Source organism: Podarcis raffonei, chromosome 11, assembly GCF_027172205.1.
Source record: "Podarcis raffonei isolate rPodRaf1 chromosome 11, rPodRaf1.pri, whole genome shotgun sequence".
Lineage (NCBI taxonomy): Eukaryota > Metazoa > Chordata > Lepidosauria > Squamata > Lacertidae > Podarcis > Podarcis raffonei.
In genome coordinates, this window is record NC_070612.1 from 26,749,874 (window position 1) to 26,768,881 (window position 19,008).

At 45.9% G+C, this 19,008-nt stretch overlaps 1 protein-coding gene and 1 long non-coding RNA gene across 10 annotated transcripts in view; one reads left to right on the plus strand and one right to left on the minus strand.

Moving 5' to 3' along the window:
• Positions 1–203: 203 nt before the first annotated feature.
• On the minus strand, positions 204–13,790 carry LOC128423479 (uncharacterized). The gene is made up of 3 exons (XR_008332767.1): positions 13,023–13,790; positions 2,332–2,387; positions 204–282 (listed from the first exon to the last, which is right to left on the minus strand). It is a non-coding gene; the product is annotated as an uncharacterized LOC128423479 (long non-coding RNA).
• A 2,514-nt stretch (positions 13,791–16,304) lies between these two features.
• MAST4 (microtubule associated serine/threonine kinase family member 4) overlaps positions 16,305–19,008 on the plus strand; it is a 200,944-nt gene continuing 198,240 nt past the window's right edge. For 8 of the 9 annotated variants that reach the window (XM_053409245.1, XM_053409248.1, XM_053409247.1 and 5 more), the window contains exon 1: positions 16,305–16,993. In XM_053409245.1, coding sequence (XP_053265220.1) covers positions 16,631–16,993 — 363 coding nt within the window. In that variant the 5' untranslated portion in view covers positions 16,305–16,630. The remainder of the gene's footprint in view (positions 16,994–19,008) is intronic. The other variant, XM_053409253.1, reaches the window with a different exon arrangement.

The window sequence follows — 19,008 nt, forward strand, 5'->3', positions numbered from 1 at the left end:
TCCATGAGATATGAGGAAGTAGCTTGTGACTCGGGGGAGCCATTCTTGGATGGGTTTGTGCATGAGCACAGGAAAACAAAGGACCTGGGCACATGAGAAAGATTAAGAGAGGGAGGAATGGCATGCTCTGTCCTGCCACCAAATGTAGTCCAGGTGTACTTCTGTAGCGCCATCTACCTCAACGACCAAGGTCAAATTCTTACCTTGTCACATATTTGTTGTGAGGATATTCACCAAGTCAGAAGTATACGCCGGAATGAACTGACTGGTGTCATTAGGAAGCTGTGAGTGAACAAGGGAACTCTGTACTCTTATATGAGGGCTAAAATATACATTATGTGCAAATGTATGCAATAAGACTCCAGGATGAATACTTAGATCACATCTACACTGTACACTTAAACTGCATGGCTTTTCTCAAAGAGTCCTGGGAACTCTATAGCTTGTTTAGGGTGCTGAGAATTGTAAACTACAGTTCCCAGGAAACTTTGGGAAACCTAAGTATGGTGTGGATGTGAACACAATGGCAAAAAAAAAGCATCTTGAGAGGGAGTTACAAGGATAAATGATGATTGGAGGAAGGGTTAAACACCCCTAGAGTTTCTCTGCTGAAAATAATCCTCTCATAACTGTTTTGTGAGGAAGAGCAAGACTAGATATAAGAGGCTTAAGTTACAAGAGAGTAGATTTTAGCTGAACATTAAGCTGAATGGTAAGAGCAGTTGGGCAAAGAAATCAGTTACCTGGGAGTGGGTGAGCTTTCCCTTTATGGAGCTCCAAGTATTGGCTGGATAGCCATATGACAGGCATGCTTTTGTTCTGGATTTCCTGTACCGACCAGGGAGTTGGACTAGATGGGTGAGCCAGGCACATCCTCACAAAGTACCCCAAAAACACAAGCAGAAGAAATTCCTGTCTCACAAGAATATTAAGAAATCCAGTTGGGAATTTCCACCAACAGCAGCCATCTTCCCCTGCCCACAGGAGGTGTCTTCCATTTCCTCAATTCCTGGAAAGGTGTCATGCTGGGTACCTGGCAAGTGTGGCCTGTGCTGATTGGCTGGAAAAGTGCCAGCTGTCATTCAACCCAACATGGGTGGAAATCCTTAAAAATTGACTGTGGACAAGTAGTTTTTATCCCCCATTGATGACCAGAAAACCCTGCAACTGACCGTCTACCCTCCTTTTATTTTTCAGTATTCTGCTTTGTCCCTTTGTTCCATCCCTTGTCTTCCTTATTCCTAATAAGCATTATATAATTAAACAGTTGGGTCTGCGTGCATTGTTTCCAATTCAGATGGTTAATGAGACACACACACACACCACCAAGTCTAAGCCACATGGTTCATGCTGCGGAGGTACAGGATTGGGGTTAACAGAGAAAAGTGGGCTGCACTGATTTCTGGGAGAGGCAGGGAGGTGGATGCTTGGTCTCCTCTCCAGGAGCGTAGTGTGGGGAATGCCAGGGGGGCCATGGCCCCAGGCGCACAATTTTTTGAGGGAGTGCAAACCAGGATCCCCCAGTACTTCTCTCCACCCACCAAGGGCCGCGTCAACCAGCTGGGCTCCCCTCTGCATGGAGGGGCATGGCCCCGGTTTGCTCTGGTGGGGTCCTTCCAGTGGTGTTAGTGGCAAGGACTAGCACCCTCCAACCCATCGCAGGCCTACCCTGGGTGCCAGCAACCAACACTATGCCATTGCTCCTCTCCTCATAAACCAAGGAAGATCTTGGGAAAGAAAAACAAGTTTCTTGCATCTGAATATCTTGCGTTCTCGGTTTTTAGTATTTCCTTGAGCACCCCAGAATTCCCTCTCACCTGGGGACTGTAAGTGGTGAAAGGGGTGGTGGTAGCAGCAATTACCGGATAGTTTTGGGAGGCAACTGTGGAAAGAAGGGTGTAAGCAGACTCTCCTAGCCTCCCTCTTCCATTGCAGTTCCCATGGTAGTTTCTCAAAATTACAAATGTGGCCAAAGGCCTCCAAAATATTGATGGTCCCTGCATTGCTTTCTTTGTCTCCCTGCCCTCATCTTTACCACACATGTGCCTAAATGTACATTTACACATTCATGTGAGTGTCAATTGTGCAGATGCATGCCCATAGAAAGCCTAGCAAAATCAGCCTTACAGACATTTGGGGGGATTTCATAGATTCAAAAATTTCCTGCAGAGGCATAGCTTAAAGTGCATAATTTGTCTGTAAAGTATTTCTAGAAGTCTTTACCGAACAGAGTGGTATTAGGATGATTTAACACATTTATAACCTTTCACTATATTCACTAGCAATTCTAATAACCATATTAAACGCTCCAGAATGATAGGCGTAACTTACAAGGCGTCCATGGATTGACTTTCAAAACTTGAAGACATTCATTTTGAAAGGTGAAACTGTCGAAAGAATCAAAGTAATATAGCTGTTATCAATAAATGAAGTCTATCTACGTCCTTAATTGCTTTTGCAGGGGGATTTCATAACTTCATTTAAGGAGATTGAATAATACAGCATGCCTATTTAAATGTCTTTCATACGAAGATTTAATACATATATTTTCTGTACACAACAATGAGCAGTAATAAATTTATTATCTCAATCAATATATGCAACTCTGAAGGAAATAATGTAGTCTAATACTTTGAAAAGGCATCAAATGGAATATCTGTGAAAATAAAGAATATATTGCTCTGTAGTTAGCTTATTGTTAGCATGTAATCAGGCTCAAACAGTTTGGCACAGTTTGTTTTGAAGAGGGGTTTTAGGCACACTTCCCTATCACTTTCCTGGAAAGCCACGTGGTCATCTAAGCCTGGTGGTCGTGGTTGGCCAGGTCAAACACTGGCAAATGGCCTCAGGGGCAAAGAAGGGCCACTCAGCAGCCATTCACCATCTTCCTCACTGGGAACTTGGATGGTTGTTTTCATGCTGGGCAGGTGGTGGAGTTACTTTTGAATGGGTCTCATCCAGTGCCTGCCCACTAGGGATGGGCAAATATGTCAACTTAGTTTTTTCTCATTTTTCCAGTTCTAAGTTCAGTTTTTAACATTTCTACATCAGTTTTCTAATTTTTAAAAAAAGGTTCTCTTGAAAATTCATCAACATTTCATAGTGCAAATTTCAATATACATACATATTTTTTGAAAAGCAGTTTCCCTCAGTATGATGTATTTATGCATGTTATTATCACCAATAATGCATTTTTATGTGCAGTTTACACCAGTATATGAAATTTTGTACACATTACTTGGCTAGAGAACAGCATTACAAAGTTAGGAGAAGTGTGAATTTTGCATGATGACTAGATTTCAGTTTGCTTATTGTTTCCTTGGGGCCGGCCCACTCATGAGGCATGGTGGGGTAGTTGCCGCAGGGCAGCAGCCTCCAGCCCAGTGGCCAATCCTCCTCTTGTGAAACACCTCCTTCACGGCTCCCTGCGATGATGCTCCACAAGAAGCACTTGTGGAGCCTCAACCCGCCTCTAAGTACATAGCACAGTGACTGAGGGCTTTTTATTTGCTAGTTGAGCATGTGGGTCAGTAGTCATACAAGTTTGCCACATTTTGAACTCTGCTCAGATACACACAACTCACATTTTCAGTGTGCTATTTTGGTTTTATGAATTGTTAAACGGTGCAACATCAAATGCAAAACTATAGGCTTATGTAACAGATTCTTCCTGCACCATTGTAGTCTACTAAAAACTGGCGTGGGTGGGGGAAGGAGGGAGCAGAACAAAGGGTATTAAAGAGAGAATGCAAAATTTGAAGCATGATAGAATGGAGACTACAGCTTATAGCAATATCTGTGAAAGACATGTAGAATTTCACATTCCAATCGCATTGCTTCCTGCTGGCACTTTCTTCTTATCTTGCAGAGCTACATCAGAAATCAAAGTGGTTTGGATGAACTCTCTCTTACTGAGCTCCCTAATAAAACATTTATATACCATGAGTGCAAGTGTTGCAGAATTAAAAATTAAGAAGGACTCATATTATTATTTACTTGAGGATTGGCACTAATTGGTGATATTGTTGACAGACTCAACAGGGAGGCCAAAGCATAAGAAAGTAAGGAACACTGGCTCAGTCTCAGAAGTGCTTCCTCCAGGTCAAGAATGGCAAACAGAACCACAGAAGGAAAAACTGTTGAATCTCCCCAGGGCAATGGGGATAACTATTACTTGAAAAGGCAAATAATAATTGTCTGTACTATCAGCCAAGTCATCTCTCTTTGCCATGATCATTCTAATTCCTAAAATACATGTTTATTTTGCAAACCGTCTCCCTGGAACCCTGGTGAAAAATATTGCAGTTTAATTTCATCATCCATCCATCCCCCCTATAACACAGATAAAACTGCTAGGCAAGAATGTATGGAAGTTTGGGGTCATGCTGATGGCACTCAGCTCTGTGTCCCTTCCTCCAACTCAGCATCCTGAGACAGTGATGAGAATGCAGGTCAGTCAGAAAGAACTGAAAGCATAGAGGAAGATATAATCTTGTGACTTGAAGAGAAAGAAAAATTTCTGGTGCCTCAGGTTTGCCAACCTGCATGTTCCTGGATCTGCAGCTGGCCCGGCAAGCCCAGATCTTGACAACGGCTGGGAACAGGTGATCTGTCAGTTTTGGTTTCTCTCAACGTCTCATTTTTCCAGTCATTATGTTTACATTTCCACATCAGTTTCTGTTTTCTTAAGTCCGCATGAAAATTTACTTGCTTTTTAGTACAACTTGCTCCCAATAAACACATTTGTGTATGCCATTTCCCCTAATATACACATCTTTGCAATTTTCCCCTTATATGTTATCCTTATGCATTCTTAGGGGACGCGGGTGGCGCTGTGGGTAAAACCACAGTGCCTAGGACTTGCCGATCGTATGGTCGGGGGTTCGAATCCCCACGGCGGGGTGAGCTCCCATCTTTCGGTCCCAGCTCCTGCCCACCTAGCAGTTCGAAAGCACCCTTAAAGTGCAAGTAGATAAATAGCGGGAAGGTAAACGGCGTTCCGTGTGTTGCTCTGGTGCAGGCTCGCCAGAGCAGCGATGCCACACTGGCCACGTGACCTGGAGGTGTCTGCGGACGGCGCCGGCTCCCGGCCTCTAGAGTGAGATGAGCGCACAACCCTAGAGTCCGTCAAGACTGGCCCGTACGGGCAGGGGTACCTTTACCTTTATGCATTCTTATGTGTTAATTTTGCTGACATATGCACCTCAATGCACACTTTACCATAGTATATGCATTTTTCTACACGCTCTTTGGTTGGAGAACTGTATTGCAAAATTCAAGGAAGGGCAACTTTTGAAGGATGGCTGTGTTTCAGTCTGCATATTGTTTCAGAAAGTGCAGATTTGGTAGATTCACCTTGAAATGTGAACTGAATCAAATTTCTTTCTCATCTCTAGCTGGGAGTGTTCACCATCCACGCCTTTATAACATTTGAAGCTAAACTCCATGCACCATGCTCTATGCATGTGCCTTTTGTTACGAAAAAGGAGCAATGCAGAAGCAAGCACCAGGTGGCTGGAATGGTAAACAGGATGTGGATGTTATTGGATTGTACCGTGGGAACCAGGGACAGTCTGTAAAGTGCTCTGAGTGCCGGCTGTTACCTCAGAGTGACACATGACCCTGTACTGGAAGTACATGGGTGGAGTTTATTTCTCTCTCTGCAGTTGGAATCAGAGTGTACAGACGTGTTTCTCTGTACTGCTGAAAGACAGGAATAAAGACATGTAAATATATTTCTGTCTGTCTCTTTCCCCCTCCCTGGGAGAGGAGGGGGAGGAAGAATGGTGTGTTCTTCTTTCACGTTGGGAAGAATCGCCAAGGGAGACCTCCCTTGATCCTGCCGGCAGACGCTGGCAGGGGAGGTCAATAAGGAGTCAAGCCGGGCACCTGGAGGGTGGCCAAATTCCTCTGGACTAAGAGCTGGGACTGGAGGCTCTGCTGGCTTGAATTCCGACATATGGTAGCAGACCGATGGATATCTGATCTATGAGAATCTGCATGAGAGGTGAGAGGTCGATGAATCGTTGCCATCCTCTGCACCTAAGGAGATGAAAGAAAGCGTCTGCCTGCAGCCAAAAGCTGAACAGACAGCTGGACACCGAGAGGAGTGTGTTTCAAGGCAACGGAGCCCCAAAAAGGTATGCTGCATTTCGGGCAAGAGAGAATGAACGCAGAAAGATTTATTTTCTGGTTCACAAGCTGCGTTTGAAAAACAAGCTCTGAGAGCAAGCTTGCATACCAGGAATTCCTGTGGTTAGATAAGGAATTCCGTCCTGAGCAGGTTGTTAGGCAACGTCTGCCAGCACTTGTAAAGTTACTGAGTGGCCTAAAAGGGCCTGGGAAATCGAAAGTGTATCTGCGCAGCTGTGCAAGGGTTTTGAAACAGCCCAAAGGTTTGCCTGCCAGTGAAGCAGTAAACAGAGACTTTTGGAGTTTACTGGCGTGAAAGTGAAAGCTGGCTTGAGAAAACTGACCCTTGGATTCAGCATGGATTCCAAGAAGGCGGGAGGTTTGCCCTATCCCCCTCCCCTCACTAATGACAATTATTCATCTTGGTCTATAAAGATGAAGGCCCTGCTGCAGAATCAGAGGGTCTTTGACGTGATTGAGAACCCCATCCCAGCAGCACCAACCCGAGGTTGGGAGTCACAGAATCTGAAAGCCAGAACGGCTATAATTCTGTGTGTGTCAGATGACCAATTGGTGCATATTCAGGGTTTGGAATATGCACGGGAAATTTGGGAAATGCTGCGAAGAACACATCAGAGGGATGCTGGTTCTTCAGCGTTGCTGTATTTTGAGAAGCTGACCAATCTGAGGCTTGCGCCTGATGGAGATGTTCAAGCGCACCTGACGGAGATGAAATATCTGCGCCAGCAGATGGTGGAACGCAATTTCCGTCTGCAGGAGGAAGTGTTTTGCTTCATGATGATCAACAGCCTAAATCGGACTTACAAAACGGTTGCCAGTCAGCTTGGTTCCCTCCCGGCTCAGGATTTGACCGCGGAAAGGGTGACTGCCGTCGTGTTGAATGAACATGACAGACTTGCTGCACTGGAAGAAAAGGACAGGGGGAGGGAGGAACGGAGTTCTAATTCCCCCGCAGATGAAGCTACTGGAGAAAAAGCTCTAGCTTTGAACGCTGTCCGATGTTATAATTGTGGACAGGCTGGGCATCTTCAGCGGAACTGCAAGAAGCCACGTCAGCCTAAAGGAGCGAAGGGCCGCTCAGCAAAGCCTGAGGCGTCAGGCAAAGGTCACACCAAGACTTCGGTGAAACCTGGAAAAGCTTTGATGGCGACAGGAACCACGCCAGACGTTGGGAACTCGTTTGTTATTGACACGGGTGCGACAGTTCATATGTCTCCACACAAAGAACTCTTTTCATCGTTTAAGAAGCAAAGCTTCGCTGTGAAACAGGCCAACGGTCAGGAGCTGGAAGCGGCCGGCGTGGGGACTGTCTATCTTAAGAGTCTGGACTTGACAATAAACAATGTTTACTTGGTTCCTGAATTAAAGTTCAATCTGCTAAGTGTTTCGCAGATTGCAAAGAGAGGACTGAAACTGTCCTACGATGCTGAGAGCTGCAAGATCTACAAAGATGGAGAGTTATTTCTTTCGGCCAGAGAGAAGGATGGACTATATTTGTTGACTTTTGCACAAAGTGATTACATGGAATGTAATTCATCTGTGTCTAACCTAGTTTCTCTTGCAGGTGTGAGCAAGAAGAAGACCGGAGTCAACAGAACATTTCAGCGGGTGTATGCTGATGTGATTGGTCCTCTAGAACCCATCTAGAGGCAATGCAAGATATTATCTTGTGTGTGTGGATCATTTCTCTAACTATGTCTGGGTTTATGTGTTGAGAAAGCCACAGGAAGCCTTGGAGAGGTTTCAGGAGTTTTGTGACAAGGTTAAGAGTATGCATGATGCTAACATTGATTGTCTATTCACAGATGAGAAGCAGATTTTTCTTTTACAGGATTTCCAAAGGTTCCTGCAGAAGAAGGGGATCAGACACAAGATTGCTGTTTCAGCGGAAGCGTGGAACAGGGGTGTCTGTGTACGGGTGAACAGAGAATTGCAAAAGGCGATGGAAGCGCAATTGCTTAGTTCACATCTGCCACATGAGTACTGGGCCGAGTCTCTAATGTCGTTCTGTTATACGAAAGTGAGAAAGGTTTCAAAAGAGTTGGGAAATTCTCCTTTTGAGAAACTGTTCCACAGAAAACCTTCTGTTGCCCATTTCAAGGTTTTTGGGTCTCATGTGAGAACAGAAGCTCCAGGTGGAGTAAAGAATGCCAGAGGCATTTTTGTGGGGTATGAAAAGGGTCTCTACAGAGTAATTTTGTCTGAATCTGGTCAGGTGATTCTCACAAAATTTCTAGAGAGTGCTCCTGAACAGGAGAGAGTGATAGTACACACATTTCCCACTGAGGACGATTCAGATGATGATGATTTTACTGATTACAGCTGTAATGAAAGTGATGACACTGATAGCTCGGAGAGCTCAGTTGTCACAGTCATTGAGAGGAAGTCTCACACAATAGATAGGCCTTCACAACTGAAGGATGAACTACTGTTTACCATTGGAACTGGTTCTCCAAAGAGTCCTGAGACTGGACCAGTGAGCAGAGAGGATCAGCACCTCATACGTAGGTCTGAGAGAGTTACAAAGGGTCAACCACCCAAGAGGTACTCAAAAGAGTTTGCAAACTTAGCTGTTGCATGTGTTGCTGTTGTAAACAACCGAGGACAGGTTGGAGCTGTGTCTAAGTCAGAGACAAAGACACAACAGAGAGTTGCTAGCCAAGGTAATGCAGATGCACTCATTCCTTGGAAACCAGACAACCAGAGAGGTACACTGGGGAAACCAGTGGCGGGGAGTTCCAAGGGTGGAACTGAAACAACAGGGGAGTGTTATGTGTATAACAACTGTTTGTTTTCTTCTCTGGATCATGCTTTGCTTGCTGCAACACGCATTGATTCTTTTGGGGGAGGATGTTACGAAAAAGGAGCAATGCAGAAGCAAGCACCAGGTGGCTGGAATGGTAAACAGGATGTGGATGTTATTGGATTGTACCGTGGGAACCAGGGACAGTCTGTAAAGTGCTCTGAGTGCCGGATGTTACCTCAGAGTGACACATGACCCTGTACTGGAAGTACATGGGTGGAGTTTATTTCTCTCTCTGCAGTTGGAATCAGAGTGTACAGACGTGTTTCTCTGTACTGCTGAAAGACAGGAATAAAGACATGTAAATATATTTCTGTCTGTCTCTTTCCCCCTCCCTGGGAGAGGAGGGGGAGGAAGAATGGTGTGTTCTTCTTTCACGTTGGGAAGAATCGCCAAGGGAGACCTCCCTTGATCCTGCCGGCAGACGCTGGCAGGGGAGGTCAATAAGGAGTCAAGCCGGGCACCTGGAGGGTGGCCAAATTCCTCTGGACTAAGAGCTGGGACTGGGGGCTCTGCTGGCTTGAATTCCGACACCTTTAACTACTTTCCAGAATTTTCACCTAGCTCAGACCATGGCACCCTCCATCTGGACAGGCAAATACATTAGAATACATAAAACCAACACATAAACAGGTCCAAAATCTACTGAGCCCCTCCATAAATATTCAGACACAATCCAAGGTGCTAAAGGTAAAGGTAAAGGGACCTCTGACCATTAGGTCCAGTCGTGGCCGACTCTGGGGTTGCAGCGCTCATCTTGCTTTATTGGCTGAGGGAGCTGGCGTACAGCCGCTTCTGGCAAACCAGAGCAGCGCACGGAAACGCCGTTTACCATCCTGCTGGAGCGTTACCTATTTATCTACTTGCACTTTTAGCTGTGCTTTCGAACTGCTAGGTTGGCAGGAGCTGGGATAGAGCAACGGGAGCTCACCCCGTCGGGGGGATTCGAACCGCTGACCTTCTGATTGGCAAGTCCTAGGCTCTGTGGTTTAACCCACAGCACCATCCGCGTCATATTCAAGGTGCTAGTTTTGTCTAAATATTTTAAATGGTTTGGTTTCTATCTACCATAGTGTCAAGCCCTTTAGAATCCATCAATATCAGTCAATTGTTGAATATATAAGTGTATGAAACTGTCTTCTACTGAGACTACTGGAATGAATGAATGAATGAATGAATAAATAAATAAATACGTATGTACATACATACAAACATACATATATACATACATTATACTGCCCTATATCCATAGATCTCAAAGCAGTTCACAACATAAAATTACAATATAAAAACACAAAATACATAATAAAAATAAGAACAAAAACAAACTAATAACTCCCCCTCCACAACAACATGTGTAAGAGGGCTTTGGATGTCAATCAGCCAAATGCTTGTTTAAAGAAGAACATATCTAGTCCAGTAGTGTTTACTCTGACTGGCAGCAGCTCTCCAAGGCCTTTGCAAGGGCCACCCCCAGCCCAGCTACCTGACAGGAATGACAATAAGCCTTATCTTTGCATTGTAGAAGGCAAAACTGGCATATCAATGCCAACTTCAGTGCAAGTTACAGTATTTGTTAAGTTCTAACTCGAGGTATATTCAAAACCAGTTCAGGAAACATTATTAAAAAATTGTGTCTGAAGTCCCAAATGCTTATCATCACCATTCTTCAATATTGCCCTAATTAGATTGTAAGGTCACTGGAACAGCTACCATATTTTATTATATTTCTGTGCCATCCAAGTTACAATGGGACTGCAATTCTCTTTAATGCCTCTTGGCACCACACCAGTGCTGCTTCTGTTATTGCTAATAATATAATGAAATAGAACTGAGTCTGCCTGCTGAGGAGAGTATGAGTATGTTAAAACAAATTACTCTTGGGATCCTTTAACATTATACAGGAGGATTTCCCCTGCAACACAGCTCTCTTCATTATTTTCATAAGTGCTACCCTTTGGCCTCATCACATCCCTGGCTTTATTTAGCCCTCCATGCTATTGGAGCAATTCAACAAAAAACCTCCACTAATAATAAATACAAGGTTCGAATGTGTGTTTATGTAGAAACAGGTATGCTATTTGTTCATTCTCTATATAATGCCTTCTTAGAGGGGTGTGGGGTTTTTTTTTGGCTGTGTCAAGAGTTATGGTTGTAGCTCTCATCAAAGTAGATATATGAACTTTCAGTGGGTCTACTTTGACTAGAACTTAGTTGAATGGTGTGGGCTAAACCTATCAACTGTCGTTTAATTCAAGTCCTGAAGTAAATCCCAGTACCCAAACCCTGTGTTTATTTGCATACTAGGCTAGTCACAACATTAAAAAACCCTTACCTCTACAGCTAGTAATATAAATATATTTTACTAAAATGTGGTCCCAGTGGCAATTATTACCTCTCAAAAAGACTTCTGTGGCATATTTTCCTTTGGGTTTCTAGAATCTCACCAAAAGGAAGGGGATATGTGTGGAACTATTCTTAAAGGCTGCAATCCTGTGCATGTTTATGAGTGCACCCAGTCAATTTAGAGGGATTTGCTTCTGAGTAAATATGCACAGGATTTCACTGAACAAAGCTAGTATTTTTTAGTTTTGATTTATGAAAACCTACTATGACAATACTTGGGAACCAAAACTACCTTCAAACAGTGTATTTACTGATTGTTCTGGCCCAACTGGCAACAGGGGACACATTTGAATCTTTCTTTTTTGGTGAAAGGCATTAAATATTCAAAACACCATATCATATCCCACCTTTAACATTTACAGTGGTACCTCGGGTTAAGAACTTAATTTGTTCTGCAGGTCTGTTCTTAACCTGAAACTGTTCTTAACCTGAGGTTCCACTTTAGCTAATGGGGCCTCCTGCTGCCGCCACACAATTTCTGTTCTCATCCTGAAGCAAAGTTATTAACAAGAGGTAATATTTCTGGGTTAGGGGAGTCTGTAACCTGAAGCGTCTGTAACCTGAAGTATCTGTAACCCAAGGTACCACTGTATTAAGGCTAAATATATCCAATTTTGTCAATGACTTCAGTTCTTAACAACCTGATACTCAGGGCAGGCTAGAACACAGTAGTAGCCTTTAACAGCAAGTTAAAGCAAGTTGTGTGTGTTGGGGAAATTGTGTGCATCTGAAGGAAAGAACATTAGATCCTCTAACTGTCCCCCCCTGAAAACAGGGGGTAAGGGGTGTAGTTTCCCCCCTCCCTCAAACCCACTGCACTGTGGCATTGCTGGCAACAACAGTGGCAACAACCCTCCACTGTGCAAAGGCTACTCACCTTTGCTCACCATAACTTTTTTTCTTCTGTGCCTACTTTGGTTTCTGTATGGTTATTCCAAGTTGCCACATCCCTATACACATGTATTTGGGAGTAAATCCCAGGTGGGAGTGGCTTAATAATAATAATAATAATAATAATAATAATAATTTATACCCCATCTGGCTGGGTTTCCCCAGCCACTGTGGGTGGCTTCCAACAAAACATTAAAATACAATAATTCAATAGAGATGCATAGGATTACACTGTTGGAGTTTAAGTTCAAACTCCTTTCCAAATGCTGAATAATACATGAAGCAAAGGGACAGCTTTTGTTTATTCCTTCTACAGCGAATCAATAAGAGGAGAGACATACTTCAGGGGCCTGGTTTGAATGTCACAGTAAGCCAAATGATTGCTTACTGGGACTGCACAAACCAAGAATAAACCTTGGGTGCTGATTGTGTTTAGGAAGGAGAAAGCTTATTCACAAGCTAAGTCAAACCTTGGTTTAGTTCAGTGTGTTCTGGGATTAAAAAAAGACTGGGGAGGAGCCAGACAGCTGTGACCTCCTCTCTGGGAATCCGTATATTCATGTGGTTGTGGCAAGCCAAGATCTGTCCTCTTGCACTCTGTTAAGACACTGTGCACACCCAATATGCTATATAAACAAATAAAAATAGCAATCCTGTACTTCCTTACTTCTTTCCTGCCTGGAAACAGCCACAAAGTTCAATTTCTTCCTTACTCTGACTTTTGTATGTACCTTTTCAGCCACTCCCTTGCCTTGCTCATGAGACTTACCTCTTACTCCCAAGGAGGCTGTTGCTCATGAGGAAGCTTCCTTTTCACCTCCCAGTCCACTTAGCCTTCCCTTTTCTTCCACCACTCCAGTTGCTGTATCTGGGGGTCTATGACAAGTAGGAGTGACCTCTGAACTCCCTCACTTTCCATGTACTGGTAAAAGTGGAGGGAAAGAATAACATCAAATGGAACATTAACCCCCCCCCCCGATACTGCTTAACTGATAATCACTTGTAATCTGGGGGGGGAGAGTCAAATTCTCATATAAGTGGGATTTTACTACTTAAACCTGTTAAGAAGTTGCTATAATCCAATCTATATCTTTTATATGTAAAGAGATGGTGATTGGAAGATCTCCCATCATTAGTGATGTGTGATTTATCTCATATTGAAGGAGTGGGTTGATCATAAAAAGAGGACTGAAATTAAAAGGAGGCATTAAGCCAGTTATTAATTTCTGAAATGAAAGGTAATGGGACTGAGACTTTAAATTCATTTGGATGCATGGGTGGTGGGGGCAGGGATGGAGAGGTTGGTTATGGAAGGTCACACAGATCTTCCCTTAAAAAAACCAACACACCTTGAAAACAGAATAGGAGTCCTGAATTTGGTTGAGTAATGTGTTTTAACTGATCCAAATTGCAGTTTAGATGTGGTATTAGCATCAGCTGTACCTCTGTACAGATTCCTGAGTAGGGTTGATTGCAGTTTTAGGATGTGGAGAACTGAGATCACTAACATGGACCCCCCTCCCCATGTGTAGTTGGACCCTCAGTGGTATAAGCAGTCTCTTCCATTAGTTTTGTAGCTAATCTTTGGCTCAAGTTACACAAGGGTGCTTGTATAGTCCGTATAGTTAAAGTTATGGTTTTCCCAGTAGTGATGAATGGAAGTGAGAGCTGGACCATAAAGAAGGCTGATCGCCGAAGAATTGATGCTTTTGAATTATGGTGCTGGAGGAGACTCTTGAGAGTCCCATGGACTGCAAGAAGATCAAACCTCTCCATTCTTAAGGAAATCAGCCCTAAGTGCTCACTGGAAGGACAGATCCTGAAGCTGAGGCTCCAGTACTTTGGCCACATCATGGGAAGAGAAGACTCCCTGGAAAAGGCCCTGATGTTGGGAAAGATGGAGGGCACAAGGAGAAGGGGACGACAGAGGATGAGATGGTTGGACAGTATTCTCGAAGCTACCAACATGAGTCTGACCAAACTGCGGGAGGCAGTAGAAGACAGGAGTGCCTGGCGTGCTCTGGTCCATGGGGTCACGAACAGTCGGACATGATTAAACCACTAAACACAGGGGTGCTATGTATTTCAAATTTTGGGAGGAGCCGTAGGAGCGATTACTGCTCTCTTGTAGCATTCCTTAGAGCAAGTAAGGTAGGGAACTTCTAGCCTAGGCGCTGAATGCGGCCCTCTGGCTTCTCTAGCCAGCTCCCATGGGTGCTCCCTCACCTGAATCCTAATTGTATTTATTTTAATGTGGCCATCCAGCTAGTCAACATGTTTAGAAGTAACTCCTTGTTATTGACTGTTTTCACCAAAGACCCTTGAAGACTCCAGTTTTTGTTTAACAAGTGACCCACTTTGTATTGTGTTTTTCTTTATGTTATGGATGGATACGCGTTAACAAAAAAAATGTCTGACTGGCTTATGCTTGGCATCCAACAGAGCCAAGCTAGTTTTTTAAATTTGGTTTGGAGTCCTACAGTGTTCTATGGACAAATCAAAACTGTGCCTTACTTTGTTATTGTTAAATGGACAAATAAAGCAATTTGTTAGAAGTTCTGAAATGTATAACCCCATACAATACATTAAATCACCACGGCCTCTCTTCAGCACCATGAGGTACTTGGGCTTCAGTTGTAAGACAGCAAACTGCAGGTACAAGTCACACACATGCGCCCACACTGCCTGAATTATTTCTGCAGACCCCAGGCAAGCACTTGGGACTGTCCTCAGGCTATGTGCCCCCATCCCAGGCCAGTGGCTCTGGACTGCACCTCCCATGAGTCCTTTTTGCCTTTATTGTGAGAATGCTTCTTGGATGGACAGGCATGAGTAGAAACCTCCAGATTTTGCATGGTTGGAACATAAGCACCTGTAGAAAGGTAAGCGTCATATTCCTTACTTCAACCAGTTTTGCCTCAGACCCTGTTTACTTTTGCATCTGTCTCTGCCTGCTACAGACATTTAGGCATATAAGCCGCATATAAATAAATAAAGTGGTCCCTGAGAGATTGCTCATTGGAGAAAATTCACTTGGGCTGCAAGGGTTCCCCACGTCTGCCTCTGAACTAGTGAAAACGATCTCCAAGAGAATATTGTGACTTTTAAATAAATAAATAAATAAATAAATAAATAACCAACCAACCAACCAACCAACCAACCAATCAAACGGGTTATTTATTAATACGTATCATTTTCATGCCCTCTTTTCCCCAAGAAGTTCCAAATAGCATTTGAGACTTTGCATCTAGCCAGTTGTGGTAGGTGAGGTTGAGACAGAGGCGCCCAAGGAAACTCGGCCAAGCTCCACAGCTGAGGGGGGAATCTGAGAGCCCATCTGGCACGAGATGCTGATTCCCGAAATCGTGCTCCCGGTTATGCACACACACACACACACACACACACACGGCCCGCAAACGGTTGTTGTAGAACCGCAACTCCCTTACACCGCCCCCCACCCATCCCTTTCTATTGCCCGGTCCCAACCAAGCGCCGCGGGAAGAGAGCCCCGCTTACTTCAATGGGATTTATTTGTAGGTTTAGCTTTACCGCCTAACACGCCAGTCCCCAGCTAGCAGCTTTACTCGACAGTAAGTTTTGTGGCGGCTACCTCGAGACGACTTAGGGGTTGTTACTACAAATATTTGCAAACCACCTTGCATACCTTTTGGTAGAAAGGCGGCGCGTGAATGAATAAATAAATAAAAGTCCCAATGGGCACAGCAGGGACTAGCTGTCAGGTTACGCCTGCAAAAAATAAAATAAAATAAAATCTGCAGCGGGGCAGCGCAATACCAGGCACTGATTGATAACGTTATCCTGAAAAGCTGAAATCCCGCCGCCGGCGCCGCGTCCAAAGGGCGTGTTCCCAAGTCGGGGCGCGCGCAGGATCCACGCCTCGCGCTCTGTTTTTGCGGCGGCTTTTTCCCCGCCTTCCTCGCCTCGCTCCCCTTACCTGCCGCTCGCGAGCCCTCCCTCGGCAGGGCCCACCCACCGCCTCCGCCATTGGCTTGGCGGGCTGCCCGTCTCCCCCCCGCCCATGGCCCGGAGGCAGGTCCGCGGAAGGCGGCAGCCCTCTCAGGGGCCGGCGGAGGCAGCGGGCTGCTCTCCCGGAGCCCCACAGCTCAGGCTCCCCGCCGCTGCCGCCTCCCAGGAGCGGCTTCCGAGCCAGCGGCGTTTCCGCGCTTGGGACAGCGGAAAGCGATGCGGGTAGCAGCAAGCCGCTAGGCGGTGCCTGGGCTCGGTGTTCCCCTTCCCCTTCCCGGCGGAGGATGCTGCCGTTGCTGGAAGAAGAGGCGGGCGGCTGACTTTCTTCCCCGACCCGCCCAGGCGGCGGTGGCGGCGGCGGTTGTCTCCCCTCAGCACTTGGCGGCGGCGATGGGCGAGAAAGTTTCCGCCGAGCAGCAGCAGCGGCAAGATTACGGCGGCGGCCGGAGGGTCTCGTCCTCTTCTTCCAGCTCGTCAGGCTCTCAAACTCTCTCCGAGGAGGGCGACGGCGATGCCTCAGCCGGGCAGCTCGGCGGGACGGGCTTCGCTGCCCCCCTCAGCCGCGGCGCCCCCGAGCGGCAGGTGGCGGCGGCGGCTTCTTTCCCCCTCGCCGGGGAGAAGGGGGACCATGTGTTGGGCGAGGGGCAGCGCCGTCGGGGGAGCGAGGAGGAAGAGGACTCGGCCAGTGGCGGCGGCGGCGGCGGCCACTTTCGTCCCGAGAGCGACGCCTCGCTGGAGGAGCAGGACGAGGAGGTGCGAGGATACTGTGTGGGGAGGGAGAACTCATTCCCCGCCGACGGGGGGAGCCCAGACGTGTGCGAAGGGGCGGCGAAGACGGCGCCCGCAGGCTCCTCCGCCTCCCGGTTGCCGCCCACGGGGCGAGCCCTGGCCAATTGTGGCGGGAAGTGGGGTGGCAGCTGGACGTGGCCCGCCGCGCTGCCTCCCCCCCCTCGGGCTCGCCCAGGGCTGGGCTCCCTGCCCGGTGTTGACGGGCGCGCCTGCCCCTCCCAGGTTGACTTTGAGGGCTGTGTTTATGTCTCTCCTCCGCGTTCCCTGCGGCTTGCCGCAATTGAGGCTCCCGGAGCTTGCTTCCTTCCCCGCCCCTTCGGGTTTCCTCGGAGTCCCTTTCATGCTCAGCCAGCGCGTGCTTGTATTGTGGGGGTCGGCGAGCCACCGGCGACGTGCTTGCACGTGGGGATGCACGGTGGCCGCTTGAAATGGCACAGCCGCGGAGCAAACTGTCCCGAGAGCAGCAGAGTTGAAATCTTTTTTTCCCCCAGCAGGGGGCTCGTGGTTTTATAGCCCGACCGCTCGTTATCAAAGCCTTCGGTAGCTTGGCTATGTTTTAATGTTTAATAGGTTATTGTATGTTAGTGTTTTGTTGGAAGCCGCCCAGAGTGGTTGGGGAAACCCAGCCAGATGGGCGGAGTATAAATAATAAATTATTATTATTATTATTATTATTATTATTATTATTATTATTATTGACTGTACTGTATTAGAACCCCAGGGTAACATAGTTGGAAGTGGAACATAAGCGTGCCTCGTGCTTCTTTTCACTGGGGGCAGAAATCTTTGTGAAGAGGAGACAAATTCCAGAGGAATTCCTGTGAAGTCAGCATTGCCCACCAGTGTCTTTATTTAAATACTACTTTGGTTTTGGTGAGGAGGCAGTACCTTTAACTGGAGAGTTCTGAAACTTGAGGAATTTTGGGTGAATGTGTGTATGGGTGGCTGCTCTTGAAGACGGGGCCTGTAATTAAGAGTTACAGATGTGCAGAGGCCTTGTATCCTTTTTAAAACTCTGGTTAGGCGAAGAAAGCTGCTTCTGTGTTCACAAACTTGGCGGCTGCCCTCTGTGAATAAAGAATCTGTTTGCCTGAGTGGCTGAACTAGGTTGCACGGTTACACAACTCTATTTCAAGCTTCCCTCTGTTCTAGAGAAGGGCTGACATTGTAGGGAAACAGGATTTAGTTTATGCCAGTGCTCCTTCTTGGCATCTGTTCTTAAATGCTAGGGGCTCAAAGCCGGAAACACTAGGAAATGGTCCTGAGCAGGTGCATAGCGCTAGGGTGGGTAGGTAGGTAGTGTTTGCAGACAGGTAGTCCCAATATCTGTTCCTAGTAACCAGTGTTAGAAACTGAGATATGAAAGCTAGGAGCTAAATGGCACCTAGGTTATGGGCACAACAGTGGAATGTCTAGGAGCACAAATGGCACTGCAGCTGAAATATTATGTTCATTTATGTTCATTTTTCATATGTCTAGTTCTTCCCCTGTCCACCCCCTTAATATTCTTAAGAGGGTCTCTTCCCCAGTCTTCAGAGAGTAGCTGGAAGTAAAAGGTCCTTCTTTCCTTCTACTCTGCAGTTTTAATCTGAAATCTTAGGTGCAGTACTGCATCCAGAGCTCAGAAATTGCTTTCACTAATGAAGTTTCCTGTCGCAAAATGCATCTAGAACAATGGGAGTTTCAAACACTGCTAGTAACTTAAGTCTACACCAGAGCAGAAAAACTCCTTTTCCTGTGGATTTGCTTCTGGATATTATAGCTGCTAGGGTGTGAACTTGGTGTCAAGCATTACATACTTTGCTTACAGCTGACAGTAATCTTGGAAGAACTAAACAGCATAGTTTTATGGAATAATGGGTGATTTTGCAAGTGATCTATTGGGTGAAAGTGCTCACACACTTCAGTCTACATGCATTCATATCTGAATTTTGAAAAATGATATGTCCAAATTAATAAAATTAGCATGTGTCAATAGC